Source organism: Manacus vitellinus, unplaced genomic scaffold (genome assembly GCF_001715985.3).
Source record: "Manacus vitellinus isolate BGI_N305 unplaced genomic scaffold, ASM171598v3 scaffold_7_pilon, whole genome shotgun sequence".
Classification (NCBI taxonomy): Eukaryota; Metazoa; Chordata; class Aves; order Passeriformes; family Pipridae; genus Manacus; species Manacus vitellinus.
In genome coordinates, this window is record NW_021940813.1 from 1990275 (window position 1) to 2007151 (window position 16877).

At 42.7% G+C, this 16877-nt stretch overlaps 1 protein-coding gene across 1 annotated transcript in view; it reads left to right on the top strand.

Moving 5' to 3' along the window:
• The window catches only part of PDXK (pyridoxal kinase), a 53830-nt gene extending 41189 nt beyond the window's left edge, over positions 1-12641 (top strand). Inside the window, exons 9-12 of the mRNA XM_018083914.2 lie at positions 521-632; positions 1611-1747; positions 2329-2395; positions 3158-12641. Coding sequence (XP_017939403.1) covers positions 521-632; positions 1611-1747; positions 2329-2395; positions 3158-3270 — 429 coding nt within the window. The 3' untranslated portion in view covers positions 3271-12641. The remainder of the gene's footprint in view (positions 1-520; positions 633-1610; positions 1748-2328; positions 2396-3157) is intronic.
• The last annotated feature ends 4236 nt before the right edge of the window (positions 12642-16877 follow it).

Consider the following 16877-nt stretch of genomic DNA (forward strand, 5'->3'; position numbering starts at 1 on the left):
TTTGGAGGTTGAAACAGAATGAGAAAGGAATAGAGACAGATACACTTGAACCTCTGATTTAACTTTTAAAAATTTTGCTAACTCTTAAAGTAGTAGCTAAATAAGATTTCAGGACCTGGATTTGTTGGCTTTCTAACAACTGTTTCAAGATGCCAGCTCAGGTGAACATGTCTGTGTATTTGTTCTCCTGTTCTTTTGATGATACGTTCTGAAAACGTGATGCAGGCAAAAAATCCGATCACAGCTGAAACAGAGTGTTCTTTTCAGAGGAGCATCCAAAGATAACACAAACAGAGACGTTTGTATATTTTAACAAGTGTGTACATTTAAGTGTGGATGTTTTGATTCCCCTATATCAAAGTAATGCCCCTAATTCAAGTGAATTATTTGAGCAGAAACTGTTTTTTCTCTTTACAAAACATGCCAAAATAAGGTGCTGGTCAAAAATCCTAAGTATGATGCGAAGTTTATCCAACACGTAACTGCAGTCACTGATTCCTGCCTTTTTGTACATGGAAAGGTAATGGATATGCTCCATGCCATGGGACCAGAGACTGTGGTGATCACAAGCTCAGATCTACAGGCACCTCTGGGAAATGACTACTTAATTGCTCTGGGAAGCCACAGAAAAAGTAAGTCATGAACTCCTCCCTTGACTGTGCTTTCGTTTAACTTGTCTCTTGATGAAGTAATTTGTCACCCCCATCTGTGGTGCATGGAAGGAGTGTAGATCCCTAAGGGAACAGCTTTTCCTACAGTAATGTCAAGGAGTGGTAAGACTGGGGCTGCTCCCTGAGGGAACACAAGCTGGGAGCTGTGTGTGATCACAGCACAGGCAGAACACCCACAAGACTCAGACCCACTGTATCTGAATAAGGTGAGCAGGGCAGGTCCCATTGAGAGGCCAGTGGTCATCAGAGGAAGGTGAGACAAGCCAGGTCTGAGATTAATCTGGAAAATCTAAACATTAAGTCAGGACAGCAGGGCTGAACACAGGAATACCTACAACAGAGCTCAGGCAAGGGTGCTTGTGCCCAGGCCTGAGCTTCTCTGCAGCTCCTGGGCAGAGGGTGCAGGGTGGGGGATGTCCTGGGTGAGTTTTATCAGGGCTCTTACAGCCCCTAGTAGTGGCCCTGAGAGTAGTGGTGATATAAAACAGGAACTTGGAATGTTTTGAATACTTTTCTGAAAAGTTACAGTGTACTATTTAGCAGACTGTTCCCCCCCTCATAGGTTATAAAATATACTTATTCCATCACCAAGATTCACTGTGTTTCAGACTGTCACACAGTGTTTCCACCTGAGAAGGGCACAGTTTTGAGGAATGAAAAATGAAGGTGCTATCTACCTCCTCCCTCTTAAATGAAGTATGTAGAGTATATAAGTTGTAAATGCTACCCCAAGTTGGCCAAATTTTTGAAGGTTGTGCCTTTTAAAACCCCTCTCTTTTAAAGTACAAAGTTTACAATACTCCTTAGCAGCTTTACATTCCAAACAACAGAAGAATTCAAATCTGATGATCACTTTTAAAATTATTTCTTTTTAAATTCTAGTAAATGCTATTGTGTTAGTTGCTGGGTCTGTTACTTAACTGTCAATTTGTGTTATAGCTAAAGCAGATGGTACCAGGATAACACAAAGAATTCGAATGGAGTCTCCTAAAGTGGATGCTGTCTTTGTTGGAACAGGAGACCTGTTTGCTGCTATGCTTCTGGCATGGACACACAAGCATCCAAACAATTTGAAGGTGTGGGAGAAGTTACTCATCTCTCTGCAAGTTTAGACCATGTTTCTTCTGGGTTTTTTATGACTTTTAATCTATGACATTATTTAAAGACTGTCTTCTGTTTTGGCTTTTTTTCCTCACCTCAGAGGAAAAAAACCGAGAATTTCCCTTTTACCAAAAGGAGCATCAAACAGTTGCATTTGCATTTCAGTTGGATTGATTTTGTAATTTTTCCAAATAAGATGATGTTCTCTCTAGAGAGAGAGACTGCATGCATGTTTGTAATTGCAATTTTTTATCCTCATGTCATAATAAGCACTGAAAACAATTTCTCAGATCTATTTTTCTGTTCCTTTCCCTTAAGGATATAGAGTCCTCGATACGAGTATATGGTTTCTAATACCTGTTCTGGGAGAATTAGCTCAGTTGGTTAGAGAATTAAGTCAAAAATTTTTTCCCCCAAACTCTACATTACATAGTTGTCATCCTGCTTGTGTCATCAGTCATGTTTGCCTTTTAATAGCCGTGTTTTTGAAATAATAGTAATATTAAACTAGGCAGCTGAAGTTTTACTAAAACCTGAATATGTTATGTTGATGCAGGTGGCATGTGAAAAGACTGTGTCAGCCATGCAGCATGTTCTGCAAAGGACCATTAAGAGTGCAAAAGGTAATTCATTCAGACCTTGTTCCCGTGTTCTGTCTGCATTTGCATCAGAAGAAACATTCAGAGAGCTTTGTGGGTTTCCTGACTAAAGGCAGCCCTCAGTGCAGAGGCAGCCAGAGAATTTACAGGATGAGAGCTTGTTAGTCTTGTCTGCATGTTCCTGACTGTGTCCTCCAAGCCTATCTTTGACAACAGCTGACTGAAGATGTCACTGTTTAGCTTGTAGTGGGACCGCAGCCGTGCTGACTGTGCTTGACTCAGCTCTGCAAAACAGAGGCAGAAGAACATGAGGAAATGCAGAGTTTGATGTGCAAGAGGGCTTCTGCTTTAAGTGTAGCTCACTCACTTTCCCCTTGAGTGTGTGTGTTTAGTATTGAGAGGGGTTTATCAGCAAATAATAATTTCTTTGCTGGGTTGGCCATGTGAGGAGTGATTTTTTTCAGCTTCTGTCCCCTTGGACTTCCCATGTCTTTCAATTCTAAGGAAATCCAGATGGGATCTCTGGGTTCTCAGAGCATGTCTGTGTCACTTTCTAATTAACAGCAGAGCCGTATTTTTTGCCTGGAGAGAGGTGCTGAACAAGGATTATAGAAAATCACAGTGCCGACCTGGATCTTGTACCTTGGAAGCCTTTAGCAGGGGATTGTAAGGGAAATTGGGGAAGGGAAGGGAGGAAGGTAGAGAAAATTGTGGGATAAGAGAAAAATGCAACTTGTTTCTTTTTATATTTCTGTTTTTAATGACGTTCTGATGTCATCTTTTTAGCACAAGCTGGAGAAGGAAACAAACCAAACTCAGCCCAGCTGGAACTGAGAATGGTCCAAAGCAAAAAGGACATAGAAAACCCAGAGATCATAGTGAAAGCCACCGTGTTATAAAGGCTGTACGTCTCCAATAACGCACAATGTATTGATGTCCTCATTTCTTTCCTGTAAATTGTAATATTTGCCTTAGATCTGTGACAGAAACCTGACTTTCATGAAATAGTGCCCAGCATAGGCAGATATCCACTCTCAAACATATGTGCTGGCCTTGCTCAGTTTAAAAAACAAAACAGTTAGTGTGCATTTGAGCATATTCCAGGTATCAAAATGGCTGTCGGATTCACTTAGTCTGCGTAACGACCCAGGGCAAGAGAGAACAATGTTCCTGCCTTGCCGAAGACTTTAGATGTGAATTTGCTAATGGAATGCTTGACTGACTGGAAAATGTATTTCAGGATGGCCTCTAGTGCCAATGGAGCTGGCTCCATGCTCCCTTTTCCTGGAGATACCTGGTTACCTACTCAGGTATTCGGTATCTCAGCTGCTATGAGACTAAGCAGGGTTAAAGCTACACACAAAGTTCTGGCTGTGTGTAGGAGTACTTTGAAGATGTTTGGCATGTTCAGTACTCTGAAGTGACCTTGAGGTGTCATTCATGTTGCTGATTTCTGCTCCTGCTTCTGGCCTGTGAACAGCTGCACAGTTTGGGACTGGCTGCTTATTTCTTAGGTCTGTGGGTGCCCACATGATTTTCTTCCAAAAGCTGCTCCAGAAACACCTTCATTAATAAGATGATACTTTTTTATTCAGTAGCACTGGTTAGGAGTTTGTAGTTCTACCTCCAAGGTCAGGTTTGATTCTCTGTTTTTTAACTAAGGACAAACATTCTGTTCAGGACAAAAGAGAAAGCAGCTCTTACTCTGAAAGGTGGCTGCCCTGGTCTGTACTTAAAAACTACACAGAGCACTTCCACAGTAGTAAGCACTGTAGACAGGCTTATCAATGAAGCAATGTGGGAAAAGTATTATTTTTGGTTTTAGTGAGTTACATGTGTTTACCAAATGCAGCAAAACAGAAAATTACCTTGTTCATAATGTAAGTCTCTGCAGCCAATTAGAGATGACAGAAATGCATTGTTATTAGTAATGCATCTTAATTTCAAAATTCTTCTTCATATAGCTTCACAATGGGATTTTTAATAATATCAGTGTCAATACATCACAGCCACATCCCGAACCACTGGGACAGACATGCAGATGAGATCTGTATGGGACCCATGTTCTTGATGTCTGGTCTGCTGTTCACGTTCAGTTGATGAGCTTTGTTTGTCTCAGACTGCATAAAGGGATTAAAATTGCGTTTCTGATTGCAGGAACATGAAGAAAACTTGCATTAGAGGAAAATTTTTCTTGATTGCCTGAGTAGGCTGAGGAAACTCACTCTTGGGTATCTCCCAGATACCTTTCCTTCATCTTCCTCCTCACATCTGCCTAACTGATAGTCTTCATTTATCCCATCATTGTCATGAATTTCTGCCATTGTAAAAGTTAATTTTTTTCACCTAGTAGAAGACTATTTTATTCTTGATGTAAATTTTTAGCTGAATAGGTTTTCTTTAATAGAATAGTTATCGTAATTAATAAGTTTCTGAAACCTCTAATTTTTAATGTCTTCGAAGCAAATGAAATTTAAGAGGAATGTGTTTTGCAGGAAATATAAGAGCCAAACTTCAGACTTTCACTCTCAACAACCAGTATTAATTTTATTTCCTCTCATGCGTTTGACATAAAAATGGAAAAAAAAATCATATGACTCGAGAATTTTAAGGAAAAAAAACCCATCAGAAATTATCTACAAAATGTGACTCTACTGCCACCGTTTTTAGTAATCACTGTAATGAAATAACTTTCTAGCAATAATAATTTTGGTGATGTGAACAGTTGCTGAAATTAGCAGTCATTAACAGAGATGTGAGCTCCTGGCTGATGTGCAACATGTAAAAATATGTGAACTACCTTAAGAGTGTGTATAAATATTGATGGGAAGCAGTGAAGAAGGAGCCAGACTCTTCTCAGTGGTGCCCAACAAAGGGATAACAGGCAGTGGGCACAAACTGAAATTCAGGAAAATCCATTTAAAACGTTAAAAAACCCATAATTGACTGTGAGGGTGATCAAACACTGGCACAGGTTCCCCAGAGAAGTGGTGGAGTCTCCATCCTTGGAGATACTCAAATGCTGACTGAACATGGCCCTGAGCAACCTGCTGCACTTGGACCAGATGGTCTCCAGAGGTCCATTCCAACCTCAGCCATCCTGTGATCCTGTGAAGCACAACAAACTGCCTTTCTTTGCAGTGCTGTGTTTTTAAATCGATGCAAATATTTTTTTTTCTCCCTGCCACACACAAACTTCCAGATGGGCCAGAAAATAGCTCGTATTAATATTTTGCCCCCTTCTCAGATAAGCTGCTGCTTGCTTGGGCAGTTGTGCCAGGAAGACAGTTAACTTTTTTGAGATAATTGCTTTCAGCAAAGATATTTAAATACTGTAGCTAGTGGTGCATTTCAACAGTTGAACACTAAAAGGATTTTAACTGTTTCTAACATTGATTAACCAAGTATTGTGTGCCATATTCCAGACATAACTATGAGCTTATTTATCTTTTAAAATCATAGTATTTCATGTGGAAGTGTATAATCCCTACTATCCTCTTGGGAAGAAGGAATCAACATACTGAACTTCCCCTACCTGTACATACCATGGTCGATGCCCTTTTAGTAAGTGTGGGACAGCAGGATATTTTTTGCCACTAGAATAAATAGACCTTCACAAGAGGATTGAGAATAAAACAAGGGCTGTTTTCCTGAAATGAAGAAGCCTGGAATTTAGAAAACTTAAAACTACCTTGCAAACAGGGTTTTAATTGTAAACCATAGTGAACAGTGATCTTGCCATAAAAGAGAAGGTGATATGTTTGTTGGAGCAGGTTATGTCTGTCAGGTGTGATCTTTTCCCACTGCTTCAAAGAATGGATCAGTTCAGTAATTCACACCTTCCTTAGAATCTGTGACATATCCATGTTAACAACAACAAAAGAATATTAATACTAATATGCTCAATTTGCAAAATTCCTATTTCACAGTAGCTGGATCCTGTAGCAGTGGGCTGCTGGCTTCATCTGCTTAAGAGTCCTTGGGGGTTGCTCATGTGATATCTGTTTTAAACTCCTGCTGACCTGGTCTAAATTAGGTCAGGTTTATGTCTTCGCTGAAGAATTGGGCTTAACATCTCTTGCCAGGAACAAACATCAGAAATTATCTGTAAATATAATCTGTAGCTAACATTTTGTAGCCACAGCAGGCCAACAGTTATTTTTAAATGCCAAGGTATACATACTTAATACTTGGATGCATTTTTATTTGTTCAGAGTGGCACAGAGCCTGTGTGCAGAACAGAATTTCAGACTCAGCTCAGTTCCTGTGTTTTATTCCCTCCTCCTGCATATAATACCTGTATCTTTTTCTGAGTTCCTGCTGTCTGTGTGGTGCAGCTGGAAAGTGTCTCAGTATCAGACAGCTGCCCATTATTTATTTGAGGGCTCGGAGGAGACTCTTCAGGGTTGTCTGATCCACTTGCAAACCTTTAGTTAAAGATAAATGGTTAATCTAAACTAGCCTAGCTCCTAATTGATTACAGAACAAGCACTTTAGCCCAGAGAGTGAAGTCTATAACCAATGGATAATCTTCCAGGACCGTCCTAAGAGCATGAAAGGTGTCTGTAACCCAGAGTGCAGCACTCAGCAGTTTGGGACTGGTGACTTCACGTGTCCGTGTGAGGTCAGTGGCACAGGACATCCCTCATGCTGCAGTACCTGTGAGCATGGGAGAGGTGAATGCTTTGTGTTTGTGTCCAGTCACCTCCTTTCGTTCTGCTTACTGGAACTAACCGTGTGATGGGTCCCCCTTTTTTCCTGGAATGGTTCACAGTGCATGTGCTCAGCCGTTTTGATTACTCCAAGCACACTCACTCGTTTGCAGAGCCATGGTGCAGGAGAGACCAAAAGTTGTTTACAAACCATCTACTCTATTTTGGGCTCGGATTAGTCTCTACAGGAAAATTCCCATGTCTTTGGGAGACGTGCATAAAGACATTGTGCTAAAATCAGTGTTGTTCCCACTCGATACAAACATCTAAGAAATCTGCAGTATGAATTGTTGATGTTTGTTTGCTGATTTTTATCATAAGAGGGGAGAATTCTATAATTAATGTGTTAAGCAAAAGAATCAGAGGACCAAGGTTTCCAGCTACTCATACTGCCTTTTGAGTATCTTAACTGTGTCTTGATTGGATGGTGTTAATTTGTTGTCTGAGACTGTTATGGTGATTGTATTGATTGATTTTATTTTAAAATATGTGGCAAGGAAGATTGTAATAAAAGCATCTACGTTTAATATACTGTGCACACACAAATTGTTAGATCCTGTTTTTAAATACGTTAATCATTTCAGAATCAAACAGCACAAGAATGGTTTTATAGTCTTGCTGAATAAAGTGGATGTAATTAAATATTTCCTTAGTTATGTCCTAGTATAGAGGAAGGGTAGTTAATGGAAGAGCACACATTTGTGCCCTGTAATCATCTTACTGTAAGATATGGATATGGAAGTAACATCCTTGTTGTCTTATTTTTTACTTTTTTTTAAAGTTTCATGGGAAGACAACTACTGGCATTCTGCACGACTCTCTTGCATTCCTCTTACTTGTATATGTAGGAACTTATTGTGTTGTGCTCTTTATTCCTGCAAACAAGGTGAAAAGAGGGGCTTGGAGTAAGAACCATAACTCATTTTGAGATCTGTTTCTTGTACAGAATGTAGCTGCACTCCACTGAATTTTTACCTCACTATGTGGATTGGAGCATACAGGACTATACAGTGGAAAACAGTTGTTCCTCATGTGGGAAAAAGTGCTTCTGTCAGCACCCAGCAGTGTCCCTGCAAGAGGGAGAGAGCAGGGATCCAGGTTAGTGAGAGCACTGGTCATTGGAGAAGGTGCTGTGTCATTACATTTAGCTCCACTGGAGAATTTTGGTTTATATTTATACTAAAGAACCACCCCTCCTGAGTAAAGGTCTTTGCCCACTTAAAGAGTACTTTTAAAGGCTGAGGCGTGTTACAGATTTTGGTCGCTCTGGTACTAAAAAATTGGAAACACAACCCCTTCTTTTATATCCCATTGCAACCTTACTGGCTTAATGACCACTCCTGTTAGAATCCCAGGATAAGATATTCAGAGAGCTGTTCTTCATGAAAGACATTTACTTCTGGTAAGTGAGAGCCTCCTGAACAGTTCTGTAGCTTTCTAAAGCTCGTCCATTAAAGACATATATCAGCCATGGAAACTAAGCTTTGAGATGTTCAATCACAGCCCCAACTCTTCTCTTTTAAGTAAGTGAGTAAACCAGCGAGTTTATACCTGCATGCAGGAGCAGATGTCAGGTGAATCCATGAGGTTCAATCACACACTGGAGGAAGGCCATTGAATGCAGAGTGCAAGGGAGCTGCTATTTTGTCTGCAGAGTTTCAGGAGAGACCAAGCTGGTTCTCACCATTTTCCAGGAGGGAGGAACGTGGTGTGGCATTCCAACAGCCAAAGAAGGCTCCTGTCTGCCTCACCAGGAAACCAGTGCCACCAGTTTGGTGCTTTTACTGCTCCAGCAGCAGTGGGCCTGGCAAATGGGATGCTCCTAAATATGCATGCATTCCTGACTTAGTGCCTCCACAGTGCAAACAAAGGTAATAAACCCCCAATCTGCAGAGCAGTGAATAAGGCAGCACATTATTCAGAGAGAGAAAACCAGCAATATGAGAAGGCTGTGCCATATGTTACCACTGAAATCACACTTACCTATTGCCCTCGTGGTTGCATTGCTGTTTAGAAAAACTCTGTGTGTAGAAGAGTGTAATATATGTACTCTGTGTGTGTGTGTGTGTGTGTGTGTATGTTGAAGCTTTATTTGCAATGTGGTTAGGCGTGGGAAACAGAATTTTGGGGGGCTGGCTGAGTAGGCCTTCAGGATGTGAGCAGAAGGTCTTAAAGAGATATATTTTTATAGACTGTGCTGAAGCTTTGGGTCCCAGCCACACATAGCCTTTTCTTCCAGAGAAGTAAAATGGTTTGGAAAGAAAGTCAGGTGGCTGTAATACAGTAGGGATAGTACAACCCCACCAGCCCTGGACAAACTGAATAACTTAATAAAAGATGCCTTTTTAAGTAATATTTTTTTAGTGCTGAATTGTTAAACAAAGAAATATTTATGAGCAAACTTTCTATGTACTTAAAGTTTGTGTGGTGCTTTGTACTGACTAGGTGGACCTGTTATATGTTTACACATCTTAATGATTGTCCTCGAGGCGTATGTAGTAATTCAGTGACTTTTATGCCAGAAAAACAATGAAGTTCTGTGTAATATAGCAAATGATTTAATTTCTAATGAAATTGTAGGCTTTTTAGTGTTTGTGTACTTTTCTGGTTGGCAGTTATGAGTTGTATCCCTCTTGCAGTGAGGCTTCTACGCTTGATTGTAGAGAGAGGCAATAGGATGGTAGATACCATTGTTTATAAAGAAAACCCTAAATATTGCTACCTTATCCATTTTAAAAACCAGGTGAGCTTTGTGGCGTAAGCCTGAAATTTAGATTGGAATAAAGTCTCAAATACATCTATGATAGGTTAACAATTGGTGATGGATTTGTGTAGTTAATTAAATAAGACTGGGAGGTCTTAAAAGTATTTAATAAATGTACAAGCCAGGAGACTGGAACAAAACTGGATTGTTCTAACTGTGTGGACCTGACTAAGCTAACTCATAGCTCGTGCTGGACGTGTGCACAGACAGATGAGTAGCCTAAAGGGGAGAAAGTAAAGATTTTTTTCCTTGTAGTTTGCCAGTTGTAATAATGTGAAGAATTTTAGTTGGGTGTTCTGAATTCAAATTCATAAATACCTTTCAGAAGAGTTGAGTTACCGATAAAATCCCGTTCAGTCAAAAGGCAAAGCTGTTCGCGTGGTTGAAAACCAGAACGTGATTTTTATATCTTGCTAGACTTAACTGAGTCTTTGTTTCTCATGGCTGGCAGACCAGCACTAAAGCACAACTGTCCAGATATATTTATTTTTTTGATCTCCCTAGAAAGTGCAAGGTCTGCAACATAAAGGAGTTTTCTGAGCAGGGCCCTCTGCTAAACGTTGCACTCCTGCCACGAAAGTTGGTGATCTGGGAAAACTGAGCATCACTTACTGTGTCCCTTTTAAGAAACATGGCAGCATCCTCACCACCCTTCTGAATAAATCACTACTGCAAAAAGTAGAGGAGAATTTATCACAAGTTTTTCTCTCAAGCGTTCCCGAGTTCTGGATGCGTTAAAAGAGAGGTACTTCTGCTTTGCCAAGTCAGCAGGAAAAATGTCACTGGTTTGAATAATGTATCATAGAGAGAGGTTGTGGCAGGGAACAACTCTGTTGTGTGTGCTTCACTGTGCCTGGCTTTTCCTCCCCTGGGAGTCTGGGGGTGCAGTATCCCCATGGTGGTGGTGGCAGAGTGACTGTTTGCCTGCATCCTCCCTCCGGGGAAACGCGGAGGAGGTTATTCCGAGATGAGGTCGGTGTGAAGTTGTTGGGCTGGTTGTTTCACAGGGCTGTACCAAAGCTGTGCTTTAGCACAACTCTGTGTGCACTCTAAAGCTTGTGATGTACAGTGTGCTGCTTTCCTGGCCACGGTGTAATCTCCTTATACTTCTTCTATAGGCCATGGAGAACCAAGAGACTCTGAAAGTGCATTATTCAGATTACTCAGGCTAGGCTCTTGTTTTTAAGAAGAGAAAGGTAGAGAATTATCAGCTGCTGTGATATATCTAACTTACCCAGCTCAGCTACACCCAGAAACTGTGCCCTCACATTCCTCTGCCATCACCTGTCCTGGCCTTGGTATTTGCCTGTCCCCTTAACAAGCGAAGTGAAAGAACTAAAACCAATGGGGAATTTATCCAGTCAAAACCCCTGAGGTTTTAATCTCCTTTAGTTCCCTTAACTTTCTCATCCTGGGAACAGATAAGTGCTTCTGCTGCTGCTGGGGAGGCACTGGGACGATGCTGCTGCTCAAAATGGGGGAGAATGGGGTTGCCTCTTTCCCTGGCAGTGAGATGCTGGGTAAGCAGGGCCTAATTGCAGAGCTGCACTGCTAGTGGGAAAGAAAAGAAATCTTCTGTGAGCTAAGTACTTGAAAGAGGAGCTGCAGATTTAGTTGGTGTTCTCAATCCAGCCCCATTCCCTGTAGGGCAAAAACATTATAGCACTAAAAGATTTGGCGTGGCTGTTCTTAATGACCTGTGTGATGCTTGTGCTTAGCAGAGTAGAAAATGGCACTGAATAAAGCAGTGCTCTAACTAGGGAATATAATAGGAAGATCCAGGTGGAGAAAGCTTCAAGTCTGCTTTCACAGCACTTGCATGGTGTCAGAGTTGTCCAGGTCCAGCTCTTTAAATTTCTTTAAATAAAGAAGAAATCACATTAATAAGTCAACAGATAAATAAGGGAACTCACCTGTGAATTTACGTGGCATTAGCATTTATTTTTGTCTGCAGATGTTTAAATCTTTCCACACTAAAGGTCTCTGGTTCATTAGGGGTTTTCAGAAGATGCCTTGCCAAGTGGGGTGACAGAGCCTGTCACAGCTGCCTGGGAGCACAGTGGGCTTCTTGTGACACACCTGTGACAGATGGCATTGGGGTGCCACCTGCAGATGGGCACTCCTGTCCCTGCATTTGGTACAGCACAGGTATTCACGTGCCTAAGAGGTGCTGTATGTGGATACCTGCCTTGCTAGGGAAGGAAACCGTAGGGCTTGTTGCTGGAGCTGCAGTGATGGAAGGAAACACTGGAGAATTCAGCACCATCCAGTGATTTTGCCATTTGCTGTTAAGTGTTTGTTGGTGCAATGTGTCCCTTTCAGTGTTGTTTTCTTTCTGGAAGATGGGAGGATGACAGCCTGTGTGCTGTTTTAATGTGCTTTCAGCTGGCTGAGTGTGAAACACAAATCAAGATTGTTAAAAGTGGAGGGGAGGGATAGCTGTGAATTTGCCTAGGACCTAAGTGAGTAGAGAAACTTTGAGATTTGTCTCTAATTCAGAAATAACTCAGTATTGACCAAAGGAGTGCCATGTCTTCAATGGGCAGTAGCACCTGGAAGAGGCCAATATTTAGGGTTTTTGCCCAAAGCACATTTAGCCCTGCTCTACTGTTTAGTGAAAACGCCCAGTGCAGATGCCACCAGAGCCTCATCTCGTGGAGTAATGCTGTAATAAAGAATGTGGTTTTCTTGTGCAAGTCTTAACCTCTTCTTATGAAAATAACACACAACTCAGTATTTTCATGGTGTATAAGTGAAATGTAATTTTTTTTTTTCAATAAAATACATTTCCTTTCCTAAATGTGGGTCTGTTTGGTTTTTCCCCCTTGGTGGTGTTTCAACTCTAATTGAGCTTTGGCCTTTTGTGTCTCCTCCTTACATATATAAACCACAGCTCTGTACTATTTCTGAGAAGCCTGACCTCATTTCCAGAGATCATACTTTTTCCTCTTGAGCTCCACAAAGACTTCCCTCTTTAGCCAAGCTGGCTTGCTCCATGTGCTTGACTCAAAACACAGTGGAATCACCTGCTCCTGTGCTTCTAAAAGGTGATTCTTAAAGCCTGACCAGCACTTGTGGACTCCCTAAGTGCTCAAAAGCAGATTCTGAGGGTACTGTATTATAAACAGCTCCCTGCATAGCTTAAAGTTTTCTCTCCTGAAGTCCAGGGTAGCAACTCTGCTCTCCTTTTTTCTCATTACACTGAAAATTTTATAAGTCAGATTGATGTGGCCAAGGCAGCCACCTACCATCACATCCCACACAAAGTCCTCCTCTTTCCACAAACAGCAACTCTGGGAGGGCAGCTTTTGGAGTTGTCTCAACTGTCTGTGTTAAGAAGTTATGTCCTACAAGCTTCAGGAATTTCCAAGAGCTGCTCATCTCAGCACTATGGTGTTCCCAGCTGATGTCTGGGAAGTTGAAATATTCCACAAGGATGAGGTCTATTAGTCCAGAAATTTCTCCTAATTGCCAATCTTACTGCAGGTTTTAATATGAATATATGAAAGCGCAACTTTATTAAAGTTCAATGGCAAGGTTGACTATTACTTACTACGTGCATGAAGCACACATAAGAAAATCAGATTAGAATCAATTTAGGATGATTTACACAGAGATCGGAGATGCAAAAGGGCAAAGGATATGGATACAAAAATATGAGGGTAAAGAAGGGTTGAGCAGCACTTAATCATTGACTAATATAACATTTATGAAGTGGTTCAATAGGATTAGCTACAATTATAGCAGTGACTTAATTACAGATTCACGATAACAACATTCATACCATAATCTATATTTATGTATCTATCTATATATCTATTTATCTACATCTATATGTGTGTAAAGGTACCTCTCAAAAATTCCCCTGGAGTTCAGGGACACAGGTTGGATCCTTTAATATTTCTCAAGAGGCCTGGATTGTCTCTGGAGGAGTGTGGGGGGAGGTGGGTATCAGCCCAGGCCTCGTCAGTGATGGTCTTTGGAGTACCCACATTTGAGTGTCATCAAGCTCCAAGAGACATCCCACTTAGTGGGAGATGCTGGCACAGCTGTTGTGGTCCTGGAGAGCTCAAAGGGCGTCACACTGTTTGTGGGGTCACAAAGTGATTTGACTTCAGTCACCAGCAAGTTTCCATCCTCAGATCGGTAATTACCGGAGTTTCCAAAGCATTCAGAAATTGTTTCCAAAACCCCAGTACCAATGGTGCTGTTCCACTTGGGCTATGATTCAGATAGGGGATGTTCCAAGGCTGTCTGAGATTGACACCTTGTTCCCCACCTTAGTCAAGCAGCTGATGTCCCTGTTACTGTCAGTGTTGTTCCCACATGTGTCATGCAAGAGCGCCTGGTATGGTCAGGGACACTTCACAGAATCATAGAATGGTTTGGGTTGGAAGCCCAACAGGTACAGTCAGGGCTTGTCAGGAGCTCCTGATATTAGAGGAGGCCCAAGGTCCCAGAGGGATGCACCACCACAAGCCTTGTTGTCCTCAGAGGTGGGTGCTGTCCCAGCTGGGGCTCTCTCCTGTCGTGAGCAGCAGCCCTTTCACATTTTTCTTGTCCTTCTCTGCAATTTGCTTTGGGGAAGAATGGAACAGATACAAAATAAGGAGAGGCTTTGAAAGAGTGGCACCTCCCCCTGGGGAAATCTAGCAGAGCCTCCAGCAGGTCTCTCTGCTACATCCTCTCTCCTCTTCCAGTCCCACCTGCCACCCTCTCCAGCAATACAACCTGGGGGGTCCTGGGGGGACATGCCATCCTCCGGGGGATCTGTGTGGCTGATGAGAGACACGTGGCTCTAACGTGTCCCAAAAAAAAAGAGTGTTCCCTGCAGAAAGGTGCATTTCGTGCATGCCCAGGAGGTCACTGGGGCAGGCAAGCCTTCCCCTGAGTCAGCTGGCAGCCCAGAGAGCTGAGGATCAGGTGACAAAGGCTGCTCTTGCTGCCTCCCTTGTGGGTCTGAATGCTGCTGTCATGGAATAGAGACAGAGCATCACTCACCGTCTGAGTGGACTGCAGGGGGGGCAGGCGGTGCAGCTGTGACAGGCAGCGAGAGGGAACAAAGGGAAAGGAGGAAAAGATTCTGGAGGTAGGTGTGACTCCGGGGAGTATTTTTTGATGTAACCCCGCTTCTGAACGGGGAGTTTAACTGCTGCAGAAAGGCCATGTTCTGCCTTTGAGCTCTGTGTGTCCTATTCATGCCCCGGGAGCGCTGGATCAAAGGAGCTGGAGTCCTCACATTCCTGTTCCAGCCATGGACCGTGACTGCCCAAAGCCGAGCCCTCTCCTCGGAGCAGGCTGGTTATCCCTGTCATACAAACATGGGGGATTTTTTTTCCCTAACTAGGGTTATTTGCAGACACAACAGAAGATTGTTGCAGGCCACATAACCAAGAGGAATTTTAAGGAAATAATAAAAGCTACTACCCCCTCTACATCCCCTCACCCCCCTTTTATTCCAAAGACTAGACTGAATAATAAGCAAAGAAGTCTGAAAAATGAACAGAAGGGTAACACACAGCAACTGGCAGCCTTTTCATTTGAGCTGAATTATGAGTCAGGTCTGGTGAACGGCTTCAGGAGGGCTGGAAAGACATGGCATTATTCATAACACTCATTAGCTGCCTGGTAGGACAGAGGCAATTAAATCCCCTGCTTTCAGTAATACATTAACTGCAGGGAAGGCAGAGAGAAATATAACATCCCCCTTCCACTGGTACCCAGCATTTCACAGCTGGGTCCCAGTGCTGCAGGTAATGGTATGGCACCAACTCATTCAGGTACCTTCAGCTTGGGCTTCTACAGCTTGGATTTTTAGGCTGTGCTGTTGATCCAGCAAATCTGCCTGAGTGCAAGAAAACAACTTTACTAAAAGTTAAGCTTTGTGTTTAATATTTAAACGAAGGTTTGCTAAATTAGCACTACAAAAGAACGGGTGCCCTTGTCAGTGAGAGCAAACACACCAAAATAACCTGAGGCCCACTTTTAGAGGTCACCAGTGTTATTCCCTGGAAATTAATAATTCTTGAGAGTTATTGAGGCTTTTTCCTCCCCTTGGCACAATTCAGGTTTTGCAGCTTCAGAGCAAGCAGACAGTTAAGCAGCACTGGCTGCCACAGAGATTCCTCGGATGGGTGACATGGGCAGGGAGAGATGAGGTTTTCAGGTGTGGGGTGAATTTTCCAAGTGCTCTGCCAGTTAAATCCACATGGTTCAAAGCAGCTGAGGGTGCAACTGTGCAGCAGTGGAGGTGGATCCAGTGCAGGGCACCTCACTAAACCCTGCACCTCAGCCCAGAGCCCTGCCTTCAGCTGGCAAAGAAGCCCATGGTGAGCTGTTTCAGGGAGCTGATCCTGCTGGAAACCACAGCTAGCAAAAAAAGGGATTGCTTTTCAGCTGGATCAGTTCCCTGACCCACCATGATGCTAAGAGCAGCACAGTCCTTAAAGAGCAGGGGTAAGTGGGTGGAAGAAGGGACTGCCCAGCATCCTGGTGCTAGTGGGGACCAACACATCACACCAGGTGCCCCAGATATCACAGCCAGAACGGTGCTGCTGAGCTGTGCAACTTCTACCTGACCTCATGCCAGAGCCCCTTCCTGGCTTCCACTCAGGAAAGACCCTTCACCTCCTTGCTCCCTTCACCACCGTGGCTGAAATCAACCCACAGATGAGCAGCACATGTGAGAATCCAGACTAGCAATGTGCTTTGAAGATGGAAAATTTATCAGAAATCACCCTCCCACCAGGTGCAGAGAGATGTTTGTTTGTTTGTTGCAGTCAAAACAGTCAGCATGGCTACAGAGGTCTTTAAACAAACCCGTCAGAGATATTTAAGAAATTGCTTGGGACCTAATCCTCAAAGCACCTGAGACTCAGGTGGATAAAGACTATTCTCAACACCTGGCTGAGCCCTTAACAACTCATTAAGGTTGCCTCCATTTGCTGGGAGGCCTTGGTGGTCAACTTTCAGCATAAAGGCTCTTTCTGCAGTAATTCTGGCATTTTCTGTAAAGACAGATAGTGACCCT